Source organism: Nomascus leucogenys, chromosome 3 (assembly GCF_006542625.1).
Source record: "Nomascus leucogenys isolate Asia chromosome 3, Asia_NLE_v1, whole genome shotgun sequence".
Taxonomy (NCBI): domain Eukaryota; kingdom Metazoa; phylum Chordata; class Mammalia; order Primates; family Hylobatidae; genus Nomascus; species Nomascus leucogenys.
This window is the reverse complement of record NC_044383.1, coordinates 118095125-118113985: the sequence shown is the minus strand read 5'-3', so window position 1 is coordinate 118113985 and position 18861 is coordinate 118095125. Positions and strand designations below refer to the sequence as shown.

The 18861-nt window shown below is 38.9% G+C and overlaps 1 protein-coding gene across 1 annotated transcript in view; it reads right to left on the bottom strand.

Moving 5' to 3' along the window:
* Positions 1–3497: 3497 nt before the first annotated feature.
* Positions 3498–18861, bottom strand: part of ENPP1 (ectonucleotide pyrophosphatase/phosphodiesterase 1) — an 85662-nt gene continuing 70298 nt past the window's right edge. Inside the window, exons 21-25 of the mRNA XM_030809691.1 lie at positions 16616–16745; positions 15235–15315; positions 13940–14072; positions 11715–11877; positions 3498–8261 (exon numbers count right to left, since the gene is read on the bottom strand). Coding sequence (XP_030665551.1) covers positions 8091–8261; positions 11715–11877; positions 13940–14072; positions 15235–15315; positions 16616–16745 — 678 coding nt within the window. The 3' untranslated portion in view covers positions 3498–8090. The remainder of the gene's footprint in view (positions 8262–11714; positions 11878–13939; positions 14073–15234; positions 15316–16615; positions 16746–18861) is intronic.

Sequence of the window (18861 nt, the reverse complement as noted above, 5' to 3'; positions counted from 1 at the left end):
TTAGAGGAGGGGCTGGAGGGGAGGTGACTGGATCATAGGGGCAGACTTCCCCTTCTTGTTCTTATGATAATAAGTGAGTTCTTATGAGATCTGGTTTGAAAGTATGTATCCCATCCCCTTATGCTCTTGCCCTCTCCTGCTGGCCGTGTGAATACATGCTTCCTTCCCCTTCACCTTCTGCCATGATTGTAAGTTTCCTGAGGCCTCTCGAGAAGCAGAAGCCTGTGCAGCCTGCAGAACTGTGAGCCAATTAAACAACCCCTTTTCTTTATAAATTACCCAGTCTCAGGTATATCTTTACAGCAGTGTGAGAATGGACTAATACAGATGCTAAAATGCCAAATGAGAGTTACAGAGTTACAGTCACTGAAAAAAACAATCCCACAGTATTGAGCTGTCACCCGGTGAAACTGCCTTTGCAAAGATTATGACAGTGAGAGAAATCTAACATGGCTGACTCTATCTTGCTTCTGGCCTCACAGGCTCACTGTCTTCAACTCAATCCAGTGAAGCAAATTTGTGACTTCCTCAATTGTCCCTATAGATAATGTCACTGTTGTAGAACCTAAGATTGATCTTTTGATACATTTTTCTGATTTTTGCATTCTAGCAACTGACTTCACCTGGACCCATGACTCATGACTTAACCAGTCCTGTGGTCTCCCACTCAGAGGTGGACTCATTGCATGAGGACTGTTTTCACACCCCTATAATTGCCTCCCCAACCAATCAGCAGTACCCATTCCCCAGTCCCATGCCTACCAAGCTATCCTTGAAAAACCCTATCCTCTGAGCCATGTAACTGATTAACATTAACTAAATGCTTTCTTTACTACAATGTCACACAATCTCAGTGAACTGGTTTTGTCTAGTCAATGGGCAGGAAGAACCCATCAGGTGATTACACTTGTGAAACAGTACACTTGGGACACATAAATCTCATCAGGGTTGCAGTTTTCAGGAATATGCTCAAAGTATACAGTCTAAGCAAATGTAACTGATGTTAACCTAAAAGAAGAAACTGAGGCAAACTTAACATAAGCAGAGTTTATTTGGGCCAGTTTTGAGAATTGTAACCCAGAGGCATGGATTCAAGTTTGCCCTGAATGTGTGCTCCAATTAGCAGCAGTTACAAGTGAGTTTTTAAAGGAAAAAAGAGGCAGTTCCTAAATTGTTTACCAAGAAGTTACATCAACATAACATAAGCTTGCTATACATTGTTACAACATAACTTGCTATACATTGTTCTTTGCATCACAAACTCCAGGCATGTGAGGATAATGAGTGAGGCAGCTAATAAGGAACGAAATTACTTTAAACAATTGCCCCTAGGCATGGGGGAAGGTGGGTGGTAAGAATAGAGTCTCACACTCACATCTCTCTGGGCCTAATAAATTCTACATGCCTCACACAGCTCAGGCTGCCCTGAGCTATTTTTCTTTTCTCACAGGATCACAGGCTGGGAAATGTTTAGGTGGCGCAGCTTCTCTGGGCTTCCCAGTTTCCTTAAGAGGTTGGTGTTCTCTGTAGATCCCACCAGGTCCCTGGAAACCCCAAGTGGAAGCTAACAATCCTCTTATACCTTTAACCACACCACCTTGAAATTATTTTATTTCATGTTAAGCTTGCAAAGACTGCTTTTAGCAAGTTGTGTATTTGGATTTGGAGTCTGGGTCCTGGGTAAAATTTCTTAATAGGCCACAGTGCCATCTAACAACACTGTGTATGGGTTATGGAATAATCAACTGCATTACACATCTGTAGTTGTATTGCAACCATAATACATAACTAGACTGAGGGCATGTACTGTCTGTTACCACCGACGCTGGGAAAGTCTGACCACAGAAACAATGGATCCTAAGGATATGGCTTTGGGCTGGACCTTGAAATAAAGGTAAAACATTGACAAGAGAGCACCAAGGGGGCAGGCATCCCATCTGCCCTGTTCTCCAACTTACCCCTAATGCCTGACACAGAGTAAGCTCAGCTTTGAAATCTACTGTCAACCCTGCGCTGGGCAAATCTATTCCAGTGCCAATGTCTTAAAGTGTGCTGTTGAGTAAACCTGCAGAGATAGCTTATGAACAAGTACACAGACAAAAGACCCATAGATTTACCATCTTGTTTCTGTTTGGACCTTAATACAAGTGGTTAACTCTCCAGACAGTGACATTGTGTCAAGATATAAAATATAACAGAGAATCCAAAATTGTAGGTGTCATCAGAAATTTTTTTTTTTTTTTTTTTTTTTTTTTAAGATGGAGTCTTGCTCTGTCACCCAGGCTGGAGTGCAGTGGCGCCATCTCGGCTCAGTGCAAGCTCCGCCTCCTGGATTCATGCCATTCTCCTGCCTCAGCCTCCCGAGCAGCTGGGACTACAGGCGCCCGGCTAATTTTGTGTGTGTGTGTGTGTGTGTGTTTTTAGTAGAGATGGGGTTTCACCGTGTTAGCCAGGATGGTCTTGATCTCCTGACCTGGTGATCCACCTCCCTTGGCCTCCCAAAGTGCTGGGATTACAGATGTGAGCCACCGCGCCCAGCCGGTGATTTTTTAAACTATAAAAATTTGAGCAAGATCCATTCATTGGACTGAGAAAATTTCAGTCTAATTTAAAATCCTTTAGAATTTTTAGTTAAGTTATAAACTTTCGGTTCGGAGATGCCTGTTTTATTTCCTTTATGTCACAGCCAGCACAATGCCATCTAAGTAAATGCATACATTTTTTAACAGTAAAAAATATCTAAACATTGTGGGGCAAAATTATGAGACACTGTATGAGACACTGCAAAAAATTTATTTCCTATATATTTCTTCAATTATTTTGTATCTCTACTATGTGAAAGCCAAAGTATATTCCATTCTGAGTTCTGAATTTCTGATATATCATTTAAAATACGTCATTTTAATTGAAATCCTAAAACTATCCCTTGAATCGAGAATTTACAGGCAAGTAAAAAGTTAAATTTAAAACAACAGCATCGAGTAGGATGAAAGAGGCTTCTTTTATGTTCCTTCCTTTTGACATCCCATGAGTATAATGCCTCTTCCAAGGATTCTTCCATTTCTAGTAGATTAAAATGTATTTCACGTATCTATGTTTTCTGGTATGAATATGATTTCTAGTAAACATTTTTTTTGTTCAGTCACTATAATGGAGAGGATAAATACAAAAATTTCACATTAAAAGAATCTATAGAAGTTCCAAGTCTGGTTCCAGACCATTCTAAATACTAAAGAATACATATGCCTGTTATTTGTTTTTACCTGGAAGTATGATTAAATATAATTAAAAGACCAAGAACAAGGATATAGGTCACAGATCAGAAGTGTTTACTCTATGAACCTGAAATGAACTTTGGATTTTTTTGCCTTTCAGCATTACAGCTGTGGTTAACTGTCAACAACCCTTGGACTCAGTTTCATGTCTGCAGAGAAGCACCATCGCCCATGACCCTACCCATCCTCCACACAGAAAGCCACAAAAGAAAGCAGCCAGAGTTCTGTACGTATGTTTTATTTGAACATCCACATTTCTTAGCTTAGGGACAATTATATTCTGTACACTTTTCTTCTCTCTCTCTTACAATATTTAGACTGGCCAAAAACCAGGGAAAATGGTCTTGGACTGCAGTCATTATAAAATTTTACTTAATGCTTATGATAGCACTCGTGATAAGCTTCAGCATGAAGTGTAATCACCACATTCAGTTTCAAAGTTCAAATGCCCATTCCTATGATGGGTAAACACCTACCATAGTGCAAAGAAGGAGAGTGATTGTGGGTAATGACAGAGGAGGAAAAGTGAAGGGGGTAACAGCTTCTCCCAGAGGAGGGGGTGGTCCCTGTTCCATGCCCATCTTGTCTCCTTAAACAGGAACGGCCAACAGGCCTAACAGTCCTTGTACTCTACACAGCTACTTCCCCTGCTGGAACATGAGCATCTGCCTTCTTCTCCCTAAGGTTTGTCCTCTTTCATCTGATTTTTGGAAACGTTTTTAAGTTCTGCCAGGTTCTTTGTTCTTTCATTAATGAACTGATAGAAATTTTCTATGGAAGTTACTTACCTCACTTAAGAAGTACACAGTGGCTCTCGCCTATAATCCTAGCACTTTGGGAGGCCAAGGCAGGGGGATTGTCTGAGCTCAGATCAAGATCAGCCTTAGCAACACAGTGAAACGCCGTCTCTACTAAAATACAAAAAGCTGGGTGTGGCATGCGCCTATAATCCCAGCTACTCAGGAGGCTGAGGCAGGAGAATTGCTAGAACCCGGGAGGTGGAGGTTGCAGTGAGCCAAGATCGTGCCACAGCAGTCCAGCCTGGGACACAGAGCAAGACTCCGTCTCAAAAAAAAAAAAAAAAGTACTGACGTGAGGCATGACAGTAGACATCAGGATAGGCTGGACGCAGTGGCTCAAGCTTGTAATCCCAGCACTTTGGGAGGCTGAGGAGGGCGGATCACGAGGTCAGGAGATCGAGACCATCCTGGCTAACATGGTGAAACCCCGTTCTCTACTAAAAATACAAAAAATTAGCCAGGCGTGATGGTGGGTGCCTGTAGTCCCAGCTACTCGGGAGGCTGAGCCAGGAGAATGGTGTGAACTTAGGAGGCGGAGCTTGCAGTGAGCCGAGATCTCGCCACTGCACTCCAGCCTGGGCGACAGAGCATCTCAAAAAAAAAAAGAAAAGAAAAAAGAAATCAGGATAAATAAAGGTTTCACTTTGCATTTGAAAAGCTAAGAAAAGCCTTTATTGGAGAAAGTAGGATAAAGATATTTCCATATATGTTCATGGGAATTTACCATTCAAATTTACCATTCAAACTGAGGGAGTAGAGATCAGTCACTTTTGCCATCTTATCTGTTTAAAACTCTTTCAAGAAAAGAAAAGAAATGAGGAGTCTCTTTCAAGAAAAGAAAAAAAGGAATACTGTGTAAGAACCACAGAAAAAAAGCTAAGTAGGAGCAGATGTGAGTGCTCTTTCCTTAACAGTCAGCATAGAATGTAGAGACTGACAGTTTCCTTAAGAACAGATTATTATAACAAAGCAAGAAAAAGTATGTGTACATAAGTTGGTCACAGTGACACTTGTAGAAAATTTAAGTAGCTGTAAATGGGAAAATGTCAAAAATGTTCCATCCAAGGAATGTTAGAAGGTCCCTTCTTTGCCTTGCTCATCTGAAAAGTTCCAATTCACCCTACAAGCCTTAGCCCCAAGGCTGGGAAGCCACTGCCTCTACTACCAAGAAGCATCCAGTGTTTCTTTTGTGCTGCCTGGCACCCCTCCTGTGGCTTCATGATAACATCTATCACTCTTTAGGGATCATTTACACTTCTGCTGCCTCTTCTCCCTAAGACAGAGAAAATTGTCACTTGTTCTTTTTTGTATTCTTGGTGTCCTGCAAAGGGAACAGACATCTATCCATTTAATTAAGCTCTGCTAAGATACTTTGAGTTAAATTGTGTATGTTTGTGTGCTGGAAAAATATATAAAAATCAGTGAGACACTTCTACAAAGACAGAGTATATAAAAATCCTGGATATTAAAACACAGCAAGACTCTGAATAGTAGACAGAAAATAGGCTAGGAACATTGGGGCCCAAGGAACAACACTGTGATGAGTTCCCTACATTTTCTTTTCAGCTCATATATTTCCAACTTGGAGCTGAAAAAGTCAGCAACCTGGAAATGTCAACAAATGCAGTGGGAAAAAAAGCCCTAAGAGTCCTGCTCTCTCCTACCAAAGGACCAGAAAAGGGTAGCCAAGCAAAGGTAAAAAAGGCTGTACTGCAACCAAACACCATGGAAAAAACCATGGCCCCACCCACACCAGCAAATGCTGAGTGGGGAGTCCAGACTTACACTCTCACCAAGCTGTAAAGAGGTGCCCCAACTCCCCAACTTTTGTATTCTTGGTATCCAGCAAAGGGAACACACATCTATCCATTTAATTAAGCTCTGCTAAGATGCTTTGAGTTAAATTGTGTATGTTTGTGTGCTGGAAGAATACAACTCCAGAGTGGTGTTGGAGAAGGCTGTGTAGGCTACTGGGAATTTCATTCCCACCTGGTGTAATGAAGCTCTTCCTGTTCACTCCTATCCCATAGCATTAGTGGAGATTCCTAGGGTACTGCAAAAGGTGCCCTGCACATCCCAGCCAGGGAGGAATCAATAAAGACCTAATGGGAAACTGAATTCTCACCTTGCCCAGTAGTAACGAGGGGACCCTGTAACTCAGTCTCAAGGGAGGCTGACTGAGGAACCTGGACTTCTAGCCACACCTGGTAATAATGAGGCAGTGCTCCTAATTCCCCTGCTGTGGTGGTATCAGAGAAAAGTTGGCTAAAGCAGAAGGTTTAAATAAGACCCACAGTCTCATAACATAATACGTAAAAATATCCAGGTTTCAATAAAAAATCATTCCACACACCAAGAAACAGGAAAATGTTTCTGAATGGAAAAAAGACCATCAGTAGATGCAAACAATGAGGTGACAGATGTTGGAATTATCTGATCAGGATTTTACAGCAGCCATCATAAAAATGCTTCAACAAGCAAGTATAAACACACTTGAAACAAATGAAAATGTAGAAAGTCTCAGCAAAGAGACAGAAATTCTCAGCAAATAGAAGATATAAAGAAAAACCAAATGGAAAATTTTAGAAATAAAACATACAATAACTAAAATATAATAATCAGGAATAAATGGGCTCAACAGCAGAACAGATTAGACAGAAGAATCAGTGAGCTTCGAGACGGAAGAATAGAAATTACCTAATCTCAACAACAGAGAGAAGCAGGCTGAAAAAAATATATACAGAGCTTCAGGAAACTGCAGGACTAAAAAAAAAAAAAAGAAAAAGAAACTTCCTAAATTATTAAAGAATTTTGAATTGCAAATTGTATTTTCCAAAAGTCTTTGCAGCTGGCCCTTAGGCTGTTAAAGAATGGTCATACGAAGGACATATAAAAATCTTTGGTATACTGATATTATACCTAAATTGGACCTACATAGCCTAAAAGTTAATGCAGTCTTTGAAGGTTCACAGGTAGGGACAAAAAGGTACAGTCAAGGTAGTAAAGAAATCAAGTTCATTGTGTCATTTATCATGTCCACCAAGAAGATGTGAGGTGATTGGTGACATGTTCTCTTCAAACTATGGAACTTCAAAATGAACCACTCAATGGAAAACAGCTCTGCTGCTGGTAGGGTAAGTCTTCTGCACAGAAAGAAACATTCCAAGCATCTCAATAAAAAATGGCACCTTGCATGCACTGACTGATGCTCTGAAGTTTCGCCAAGATAAGGTACAATTTTAACAGTCTAAAGGGCCACATTTGAAGGCATTTTAAACCTATGTTAATTACCAGTGAGCAGGATGGGAATATTTTTCTTTTTTTTTAATACAAAGTAAGATTTTATAATAGGTAAATATATTCAAAGATTGTCTCTCAAAGTTGAACTCGTTTGAACCATTAAATCTAAAGAAATCCAATTAAAAAATTAAAAAAACACACACAAGATTAATAATTTGGATTTTGAGGGGATATATGGCAAAGATTGAAACAAGGTCTCAGAAGTATTTTGGCTTCTGCTAATTTTTGTTTTTTGATTAAAATGAAAAGAAATGAAACTCCAAGTTAAACGATATCCAGAACCACTTTAAAATTCTCGTAAAGACAGTCACATAACATGGGCTACCCCAATCCTACTATAAGTCTACTGTTTGCCCAATGCCATCAGGGTTTATTACCAATAGTAAGATTCAGATATCTGGTATCCAGACAATGTTCACAGCTACTTCTCCTTTAAGAGAAGCAGAAAGGCAGTTTTAGGTATGGTCTGTCTTTACTCCCCCGAACTTGATCAATGTATACAATGCTTACACATTCAAATATGTGCAAGATTCAACAGGAACACTCTCCACTGCTGTGCTGAGTACGCAAGTTTCCCTGAGATGTCCGCATCACCGAGGGCTCCGTTCTAACTCTGGTCGACAGTTTCTGAACAATGCAATAGTGTAGATAGAGGACTATATAAAATATAAGGTTCTCTCAGAAAGATTCATGGTGTTTGGGGATAAAAAATGTATCAGTCTTCTTGGCTAAAGGTTGGCAAATGTGTTTTCAACTTTAAAATGTCTGAAACTGGCTCTTTTCTTTGTTGATAGAAGCTGAGTCCGGTGATGTGCTCAACATCTGTGATCCGTGCTCTGTGTAACATTAACAATTCTTCAACCCATGAGGATTCATGCTTCCCATGCTAGGAGAATAGGAAATATAAAAGAAAAGTTACCAAGAGAACACTCAGTTCACTTCTATAAGTGCTCCATCTCCCCAGTTTAATCATTTATGAGATTTCAGCTCTGAAGTGGAACATGCCACATGATTTGTTAGGCATCATCTCTCCTCTTGAGTAGCTTTCCTTCTAATACATATCATGCGTGTTTGTTTAATTAGATGCATCAAGTTTGGGAAAAAGAAACTATACCTGGAACAGATGGTCCTGCATTACACAGGTTTAAGAAACTTCAATGGTGTGGGGTTAAAAAAAATGGGAAAACAGAAATTACATGGCATAGGAAAGAATATGAGAATAATGTAAAGAATCTCACTCAGAATGCCTATTATTAAAAAGTCAAAAAACAACAGATGCTAGCAAGGTTGGGGAGAAAAAAGAACGCTTTTACACTGTTGGTGGGAGTGTAAATTAGTTCAACCACTGTGGAAGGCAGTGTGGCAATTCCTCAAAGACCTAGAGGCAGAAATACCATTTGATCTAGCAATCCCATTACTGGGTATATACCCATAGGAATATAAATCATTCTATTAAACAGATACATGCACACATATGTTCAGTGCAGCACTATTCACAATAGGAAAGACATGGAATCAACTTAAATGCCCATCAATGATAGACTGAATCAAGAAAATGTGGTAAACACACACCATGGAATACTACGGTGTATATGGTCAATGATAGACTAAATAAAGAAAATGTGGTACATGTATACCATGGAATACTATGCAGCAATAAAAGATCATGTCCTTTGCAGGGACATGGATGGAGCTGGAAGCCATTATCCTTAGCAAACTAATGGAGGAACAGAAAACCAAACCCTCATGTTCTCAATTATAAGAGGGAGCTGAAGGATGAGAACACACAGACACATGTGGGGGAACAACATACACTGGGGCCTGTTGGAGGGCAGGGGGTGGGAGGAGAGAGAACATCAGAAAGAATAGCTAATGGATGGTGGGCTTCATACCTGGGTGATGGGATGATCTGTGCAGCAAACAACCATGGCACATATTTACCCATGCAACAAATATGCACATCCTGCACATGTACCCCTGAACTTAAAATAAAAGTTGGAAATTTTTTAAAAAGAGGCTGGTTCTGTGACTAGCTTATCAGGTAAACTAAGCAAAGTTATTTAACATAAATCTTGATTCCTTTATCTGTATCCTCCTCATCGGGTTATTTTGAGGATCAAACATAATGATGTATGCAAATGTACTACACAAATACTAGTTTTTATGAGAATGTGTTACCTACAAAGATGCATGAAGAAGCCCACGTAGGCCAAAGCCACATGCTAAGAATCGTGGAGCAGAAAGAGGGAACAGTTCTGGGTCCCTAATGGTACAGTTGACCCAAAGCGCCATCCCAGGACTGTGTGCAGCTGGACTTGCTCTTCCATGAGGAATCCCTGACTTGCTTAAGCCACTGCAAAGGGGTTTCTGTTATTTGCTGCAGAACCCTACTCTAATTGATACATTCAATGACAATATAATCTCTCAAAAGAAATAAAGTAATGAAGCAGGGAACAGCTGCATGTATCCAAGGATGCCCACAAAACTGACAACTTTCAGCAGAGTCAGATAATCATCAGGCAACCAACTAGTTAAAGTCTTGCTATTCTGTATTTAATTCTGAAGAATAAGGCAAAAAATAACTTAATGAGAACTGTGTTCTCTAGGAACAAGTAATTCTGAAACTTTATCATAGAAACAATTAAGGAGAGACATATCTTCATGAATTTTAACAATATATAGAAAGACTACTACCATCAGGGATGGCAAACGGATCATTGTATTCCACTCTTGGGCCCAGAGAAGAGCTCACTATTTTGTTCACTGCTGTGTCCTCAGTACCTGGAGCACCTGATTATAAATATCAAAGGAATGAACGGCTGAATCAAAATAATAGTGAATGAATGAGTGAATATAGCACTCTTTCTTGCTGAGCTCATACTGGGTCTCAAGATCCTAACTCCAGGTACCTACCACCCATTCGTTGGGACTGGTATGAAAGCTACATCTTTTTGCAGATTCAGGTCTAAACTTACCTGGTGTCACTTCAATGGGAAAAAAAAAAAAAGGAAATGTGGGAAGTACTCTGAAAGAAAAATATTTTCGCTCACCATAAGGGAAAACTTAAAAATTGCTAAAATAGGCCAGGCGCAGTGGCCCATGACTGTAACCCCCACACTTTGGGAGGCTAAGGCCGGCAGATCACCTGAGGTCAGGAGGTAGAGAACAGCCTGGCCAACACGGCGAAACCCCATCTCCACTAAAAATACAAAAATTAGCTGGGCATGGGTGGCAGGTGCCTGTAATCCCAGCTACTTGGGAGGCTGAGGCAGGAGAATCGCTTGAGCCCGGGAAGCGGAGGTTGCAGTGAGCCGAGATCACGCCACTGCCCACCAGCCTGGGCGACAGAGCAAGACTCCAAAAAAAAAAGGCCGGGCGCAGTGGCTCACACCTGTAATCCCAGCACTTTCGAAGGACAAGGCAGGCAGATCATGAGGTCAGGAGATCGAGACCACCCTGGCTAACACAGTGAAACCCCGTCTCTACTAAAAAAAAAAATACAAAAATATTAGCCGGGTGTGGTGGCGGGCGCCTGTAGTCCCAGCTACTTGGGAGGCTGAGGCAGGAGAATGGTGTGAACCCGGAAGGCGGAGCTTGCAGTGAGCCAAGATCGCGCCACTGCACTCCAGCCTGGGAGCCAAAGTGAGACTCTGTCTCAAAAAAAAAAAAATTGCTAAAATGTTATGCAGTCTTCACGTCCCAATCTAAAATGTAGATTTTTAAAATTCTGAGCAAATAAGATAATATAAAACAATTATTCCCAAACACACTGGGATGACAATAGGATAAGAAAGGGAAAGATTTTTTATAATTAAGTGATACACAGAAAATTTGAAATGTTGTCTAACAACTTTAATTTATAACAGTGCTGACACTTTGAAATTATAAATCCAGTTTTGAAATAAGAGAAAATCCATACTTCAGATAAACCTAGACTTTAGTGGTTAAGCCATACAAAGTTTGATTCTGATCTGATTTTTAGTATCTTTACCAGACAAAGGGGCCAGGCAGGGTGGCTCACACCTGTAATCTCAGCACTTTGGGAGGCCAAGACAGGAGGATCATTTAAGGGCAGGAGTTCAAGACCAGCCTGGGCAACATAGCAAGACCCTATCTCTAAAAAAAAAAAAGAAAATGAAAAATAAAAGCAGAAAAGGGTAGTCTTCCCCAAAGATATGTCATCTTAAAAGATCAAATTTAAAAGCATCCTGTAATTTCAAAGTCCATGTGTATTCAAGAGTTGTGCTTTCTCTCACTGTAATGTCAGATGTGTGACACAAATAAATATGCATATGTCCAGATTTTCGACATACAAAGTAAATATACAAAAGCTACTTACCACACAGCTCTCACTGTTATCAGTCCTGTGAGGCAAAATGAAAGCTAAGGTGTCTATGTTTTCACAGTGCAAAGGAGTCTGAGATGTATCTTTACAGCTCGTTAGCACAATAAAGAAGTGAGTTGGAATCAAAATTTCTTGGTTACGGATGACTCTTCTTTTTCTGTAAAATATGCCAATATTCATTTTAAGAAAGAAATAACTATCTTCCTTTTGATAAATATTTCAGTAGAGCATGCTTTTAATACACATAAAAATCAAATTCAAACAAATAATTAAATATAAGAAGCTAGTAATCACAATACCTCAACATACTCTGCCAGATTGAGAGTAATAATTAGAAGACAGGCAGATAAACACACCCCAAATAATTTTTATTTTCTGTAGAAATTTAATGACTTTTAGAATTCTTTTAGTTCTACCTAAAGACACTGAAATTGAAACACTAAAGAACAGAAAATGTCATTTTTGAACACCTACGACCAAGAGTGTAAACCATTACTGATAGTCTTAACTTCTAGGCCATTATAGACAAATAGTGGGCAGAGAAAGAACTGGTTAGGAATTTTCTATTCCAGCCCCTTCAGAGAGGACATGTTGTCATGAATTGTTTGTTCTAACTGGATTTTCTTCCTTAATAACTTAATTTTTAAACTGCAGTATATTACCAAAGATGTCCCAAACATCTTCACCTCATAGTCATTCTCCTATTTTAAGGCTGTGTTTGTTTTTTCAACATCTTTCAAAATTTAAGGCAGTGGAATCATTGTTTTCAAATATCACCTTATGTAGAAACATAATCTATAAAACAGATTTAAACAAAGGGCTCTGGGTGAAGCCGTGGGTAGGAAGCATATGCAGTTCTCTTCTTTATCCTCTCCAGTGCTACAGCTTCTAAGGCAGCTTTATGCCTCAAGGGAAAGTAAAAAACTGTAACTTTACAAACTGATGTGCTCTCCGATGTATTTTGTAAGTCACATATATCTCAGTCAGCCTGGGAGAGTAGGAAAGTTCTGAGAGGGGCTGAATCTCAGTGGAATCTCAGTCTTTTTCCTACGGACTTAACAGCAAAATTGCTTCCCAAACTATTGTAATTATTGTTTTAATAAAGATCAACCAGTTTCCAAAATGTTCTCTCCCTCTCTTTTTTTAAAAAAGCGCCACTGATGGTTTCCTTCAGACAGTTGCTTTTTATCATGCCCCTCCAGCCACAGTTGGGTAAAAGCCATAACATTCACCCAAGGCCACCAGACTCCAAGCACTACAGCTTTATAACCCTATTCATTCCTAGACTCAGGGTATCTGTAGCCACACCATAGAGTTCTTCATCTTCTGACTGAAAATATATTAAGATCATACCTTAACAATTACCCACAGAGAGATCTTAAATGAGTTCAGCATTTAAACTGAGCTCAAAATCTAGAACTAGAAATACCATTTGACCCAGCCATCCCATTACTGGGTATATACCCAAAGGATTATAAATCATGCTGCTATAAAGACACATGCACACGTATGTTTACTGCAGCACTATTCACAATAACAAAGACTTGGAACCAACCCAAATGTCCAACAATGATAGACTGGATTAAGAAAATGTGGCACATATACACCATGGAATACTATGCAGCCATAAAAAAGGATGAGTTCATGTCCTTTGTAGGGACATGGATGAAGCTGGAAACCATCATTCTCAGCAAACTATCACAAGGATGAAAAACTAAACACCACATGTTCTCACTCATAGGTGGGAATTGAACAATGAGAACACTTGGACACAGGAAGGGGAACATCACACACCAGGGACTGTTGTGGGGTGGGGGGAGGAGGGAGGGATAGCATTAGGAGATATACCTAATGCTAAATGAGGAGTTAATGGGTGCAGCACACCAACATGGCACATGTATACATATGTAACAAACCTGCATGTTGTGCACATGTACCCTAAAACTTAAAGTATAATAATAATAAAATAAAATAAATTATTCAACTGAACTGAATGGGTGAGAAACACTACTTGTTTACCTAAAAATATTTTACTGAACATTGAGCAAAACATCAAAATTAATCAGATATTTCAAGAGGCTTCCTGTGTAGTCAGAGGTGTCATACACATAAACATACGACACTGGATAAAAAAAGGTCCTGTTGACTCAACTGGATGGTAATCCCATTTTTACTGGATGGTAATTCCTATTTTTAAGAGTAATGAAATACGTTCTTACTGCCTCAGAATCTCTAAGGAATCATAACGTCCATCATAATCAAAGTCAAACACAGGACCACTGACGACATTGACACCATTTCTTTCTTCAGCATACTTTCGCAGTAGGGTGTCATGAAAGTAGCGCCATATAACTGAAACAAGACAGAAGCCAGTGTAGTTTCAAAAGAACAAGGTACCATGTTGACATGTGAAATAAATTAACACCATGATTCAAAATTAGCATTTATAGTAAATAAAGTCAAGTTTGGCTTCAGTCTTTGTTTTGTTTTGTTTTGTTTTTTGTTTAGAGACAGAGTCTTACTATATCACCCAGGCTAGAGTGCAGTGGCACAATCATGGCTCACTGCAGCCTCAAACTCTTGGGGTCAAGAGATGCTCCTGCCTCAGTCTCCAGAATAGCTAGGACTACAGGTGCACATCACCATGCCTCGCTAATTAAAATTTTTTGTAGAGACTAGAGACCAGGTCTCACCGTTTCCCAGGCTGATCTTGAACTCCTGGCCTCAAGCAGTCCTTCTGAGTTGGCCTCCCCAAAGTGCTGGGACTGCAAGCATGAACCACCACACCCAGCCTTGGCTCTAACCTTAGTGTGAGGCCAAAAATTCATTGTTCAGCTTTGGCCTTTGAAAGGACTCACAGACAAACGTTGAACCCAGCTCTCTTTGAGGCATCCCTGAACAAGTACATCATGCTGAAATTGTGATCATGTCACCATTAAGCATAGCAACATCGCAAACATAAACAAGGCATATAATTCAGATTTCCTATTAATATCTGAATATTAACTTTGAAATATTCACAAGTATTCTAGATATAGAGTAAAAACTCCTTATATGCTTATATTTTGATATTCTATACATCAATTTAAGTAACTATATTTTTATTCCTGTAAAAGTCAAATGCTGCAATAGTTAATGATGATGTAAAATCTATTCATTTGAAAACACAGAAAATTATCAAGAACTTCCAAAAAGTCAAATAAGGAAGCCGAATGAAGGTTAATACAAGTGTTAGCAGACTGTATTAGCTGGATAACTTTAGGAAGCGCATCATACACTTTCTCACCAAAAATGTTTGCAAACAATTAAATACAAAGCAGAATGGATACTGGAATATATGATAATTCTAATATTTGTAGAATTTTTGTGTACTAGTATTCTCAAAGTTAAACCTTTAAGAATGTATTTGGTATTAATTCATTTAATTTAGACCATAAGTCCTATTACATATGAATTATGCCTATATGTGCAAAAATTCATTAAAATTATCAAATATAGAGTTAACATTTTTTACCTTGAAAACTCTGGTACATTGGCACTATATTTGTAGTAAGCAAAGCTTCAGAATATATTCCACTTGAATTTTTATTTAGTTCTACAAAGAGAAAACAGGACAACTTTTTTCATTCTTCACAAATAACATAGGAAATTATAGTTTCTCATGGTGAGGGGAGCATTTTTTAAAATTAGCTGAGTACCATCTTAAACCTGTAAAACTTTCCCAAGTACAGGGTCAAGGGAAAATGTAACGTGTTTGGTCAAGCCCTTTACAAAAATAAAATATTTAAGTCTTTTCAAGATGAGCATGTCAAAGAAACATAAACTTTAACAACAAGAGCCCGAAATTAAACATATTCAAACTTTATTGCCCTTATTTCAACTAAAAGGAATTGTGTTGACAATCTTCTTTCCTTACACTTTTTCACAGTGAAAAGAAAAAAGAGAACATCTGGCTCCAGAACAACACCTGCTACCCAGAAAAAACATCACAGGATGTCTGTCTCGAAACACCGTACAAGGCTTCTCTGTATGAATTTGAGGCTTGGACCTGGTCTATTTTTATAATGCAATAGCCAAGTTCTGACTTCAGACACATACTCTGGGAACTGAACTGGATGCTGATGGTAGTTGAGCACCTGGAGCTTTCTGATTTTTGCCTTTTAAGGCCGGCCCCAAAATGGCTTCTCATCAACATACAAATTTGCCATTTCAAAAAATAGAATACTTAGCTTCAAAAAAGCCATTCCCTAGAGGTTCTGGATCAGTGAAAAAGCAAGCATACGTAAGCCTCTACCTTTACCTACTTCTCTGACAAACGCATTTTCTTTTTAAACAACAAAGTTAGATCTCCTTCCTAAGAACCTTGATATACTCTTCCAACTTGATATATATATTCCAACTTCACAATATTCTCTAATTGTTTAAAACAAATGCAGAAAGGAACCATGAAGTGTTCTGCTTACCATATCTGCACTAAATCAACTACCCTCCCAACAAAAAGAAAATTTTATAAAATTTAAATTTTAGATGATTAAAATTTTTCCCTTGGTAGTTATAGACCAAATCCACAATTTTTCACCAATAAATAAACAAAGCTATACATATATATAGCTTTATATATATAATATATATTATGTATTATATATTATATATTATATATAATATATATTATGTATTATATATAAAATATATAATATATAATACATTATGTATTATATATTATATATAATGCATATTATGTATTTATATATTATATATAATACATATTATGTATTAATATATATTATGTATTATATATTATATATAATGTATGGTAGGATTTATAAACAAGAAAGAAAACAAACAGGAGGAGAAGAGGATAAGAAAAGGGAAGGTCAGGAGAGGAAGAAACTTACGTGGTGGGGAGAGGAACCCGTAACTCACTTTGGTGTTATTTTTATAGAATGAACATTTATGGACAGGACTAAGAGAAATTCTAAAGTCCTGGTAGAGACAGTTGGAGAAGTCTTCCGTAGAGAAACCGTCCTGAAGAACGAAATGAAAAGAATTCTCAGATATCAGGCACAGAGAAGAAAATTGCTTTATTAATATTTAAAAGTGAACTACATCATAAAATTATGAAGCTCTAGCTGTCAGCTCATGTCCTTCCCTATTTTTCCATTTTCCTACTAGTATATTCATCTTTTTTCTAACTAAAGTGTAAAAATGCTTTACAATATTAAAGATACTAATTGTCATATTTGTGCAAATATTTTCAGATTCTGCTATGCTAATATGAAATAATGTTTAGAACGTTTTTATCTACACAATTTTAAACTTTTATTTATTTATTTATTTATTTTTAAGATGGAGTCTCGCTCTGTCACCTAGGCTAGAGTGCAGTGGCGCAATCTTGGCTCACTACAACTCTGCCCCCCAGGTTCAAGCGATTCTCCTGCCTCAGCTTCCCCAGTAGCTGGGACTACAGGCATCTGCTACCACGCCTGGCTAATTTTTGTGTTTTTAGTAGAGATGGGGTTTCACCATGTTTTAAGGCTGGTCTTGAGCTCCTGACCTCAGGTGCTCCACCCGCCGGAGACCCCTCAAAGTGCTGGGATTACAGGTGTGACCCACCACGCCTGTCTAATTTTTTGTATTTTTAGTAGAGACAAGGTTTCACCATGTTAGTCAGGATGGTCTCGATCTCCTGACCTCATGATCCGCCCACCTCAGCCTCCCAAAGTGCTGGGATTACAGGCATGAGCCACCACGCCTGTCTAATTTTTGTATTTTTAGTAGAGACGAGGTTTCACCATGTTAGTCAGGATGGTCTCAATCTCCTGACCTCGTGATCCGCCCACCTCAGCCTCCCAAAGTGCTGGGATTACAGGCGTGAGCCACTGCGCCTGGTCAATTTTAAGCTTTTATATAGTAAAATGTTGATTTTTAGAGATCTGAGTCTATCTTCCATAGCCAACCACACTGCCAAAAGTTGCTGGAGCAAAGGAGGACAGTCACTGAACAGCAATGTAAAAACCTCAAGCATTGCGATGACTGTAAAGTCATAATTTTAATTATATAAGAAAACTGAAAATGGAATCAAGGAACACCATAATTAAGGTATAAATATTAATAAATAGGACGGGGTGCCTATAAAAAATGGTGTAGACTGATCAGTTACAAAGTCAAAATTTTTTTTAAGTGTTTGGTGTTTGAGGACAGTATTGAAAAATTTTAAAAATCAAAGTTCAAGGAACTTTATATAAATATATGTATTATATATTTGTAACATAGGAATTATATAGAAACAGACATATCCCTATTGTTTTATTTGGCTGTCTCGCTGATTAGTAAAAATAATTTTATTTTTTAAATGAAACCGCTGCCCTCCACTATGCTCTCTCAAATCCCTTTGTTGTTCCCTTAGGGCATCCTGTACCTTGCCAGTCACTTTCAGTTTCAGCTCAGTTTAAAATTTCAATTCCACATAAGATCAAAATCTCAACTTCCCCCTTCTCTCTTTCCAGCACCATCTCCTTCACCATTCCTCCTTCTACCAGAGCACCCAGGGGGCCATGAGTGAGGGGGAAGGCTGCTCTTATTCTGGGATATTTGCCCTCACTCCTTTCAAGGCCTAACTCCTCTGGCGTTGGTGGTGGGCAGGATTCTGGCCTCTCCCTGGTTTGGGCTCATGTCTTCCTATAGATGGTACATGCAATGATGTTACTGAGCTTTAATGGCTTTGCCAGTGAGGGCCCCCTTAGATTTGGACAGCTGAGGGAAATACTTGTTCTCACATAGCCATGTATTTAGAAATGGGTAACTGTGACTGATCCTAAGGCTGATTTCATGCAATTACAAATTGGAATAATAAATATTAAAACTGGGGTCGGGGAGGCAAAAGAGAATTCTTTTCTTTTTTCTTTTTTTTTTTTTTTGAGATGGAGTCTCACTCTGTCGCCCAGGCTGGAGTGCAGTGGAGCCATCTTGGCTCACTGCAAGCTCTGCCTCCCAGGTTCACACCATTCTCCTGCCTCAGCCTCCTGAGTAGCTGGGGCTACAGGCGCCCGCCACCACGCCTGGCTAATTTTTTTGTATTTTTAGTAGAGATGGGGTTTCACCTTGTTAGCCAGGATGGTCTCGATTTCCTGACCTCGTGATC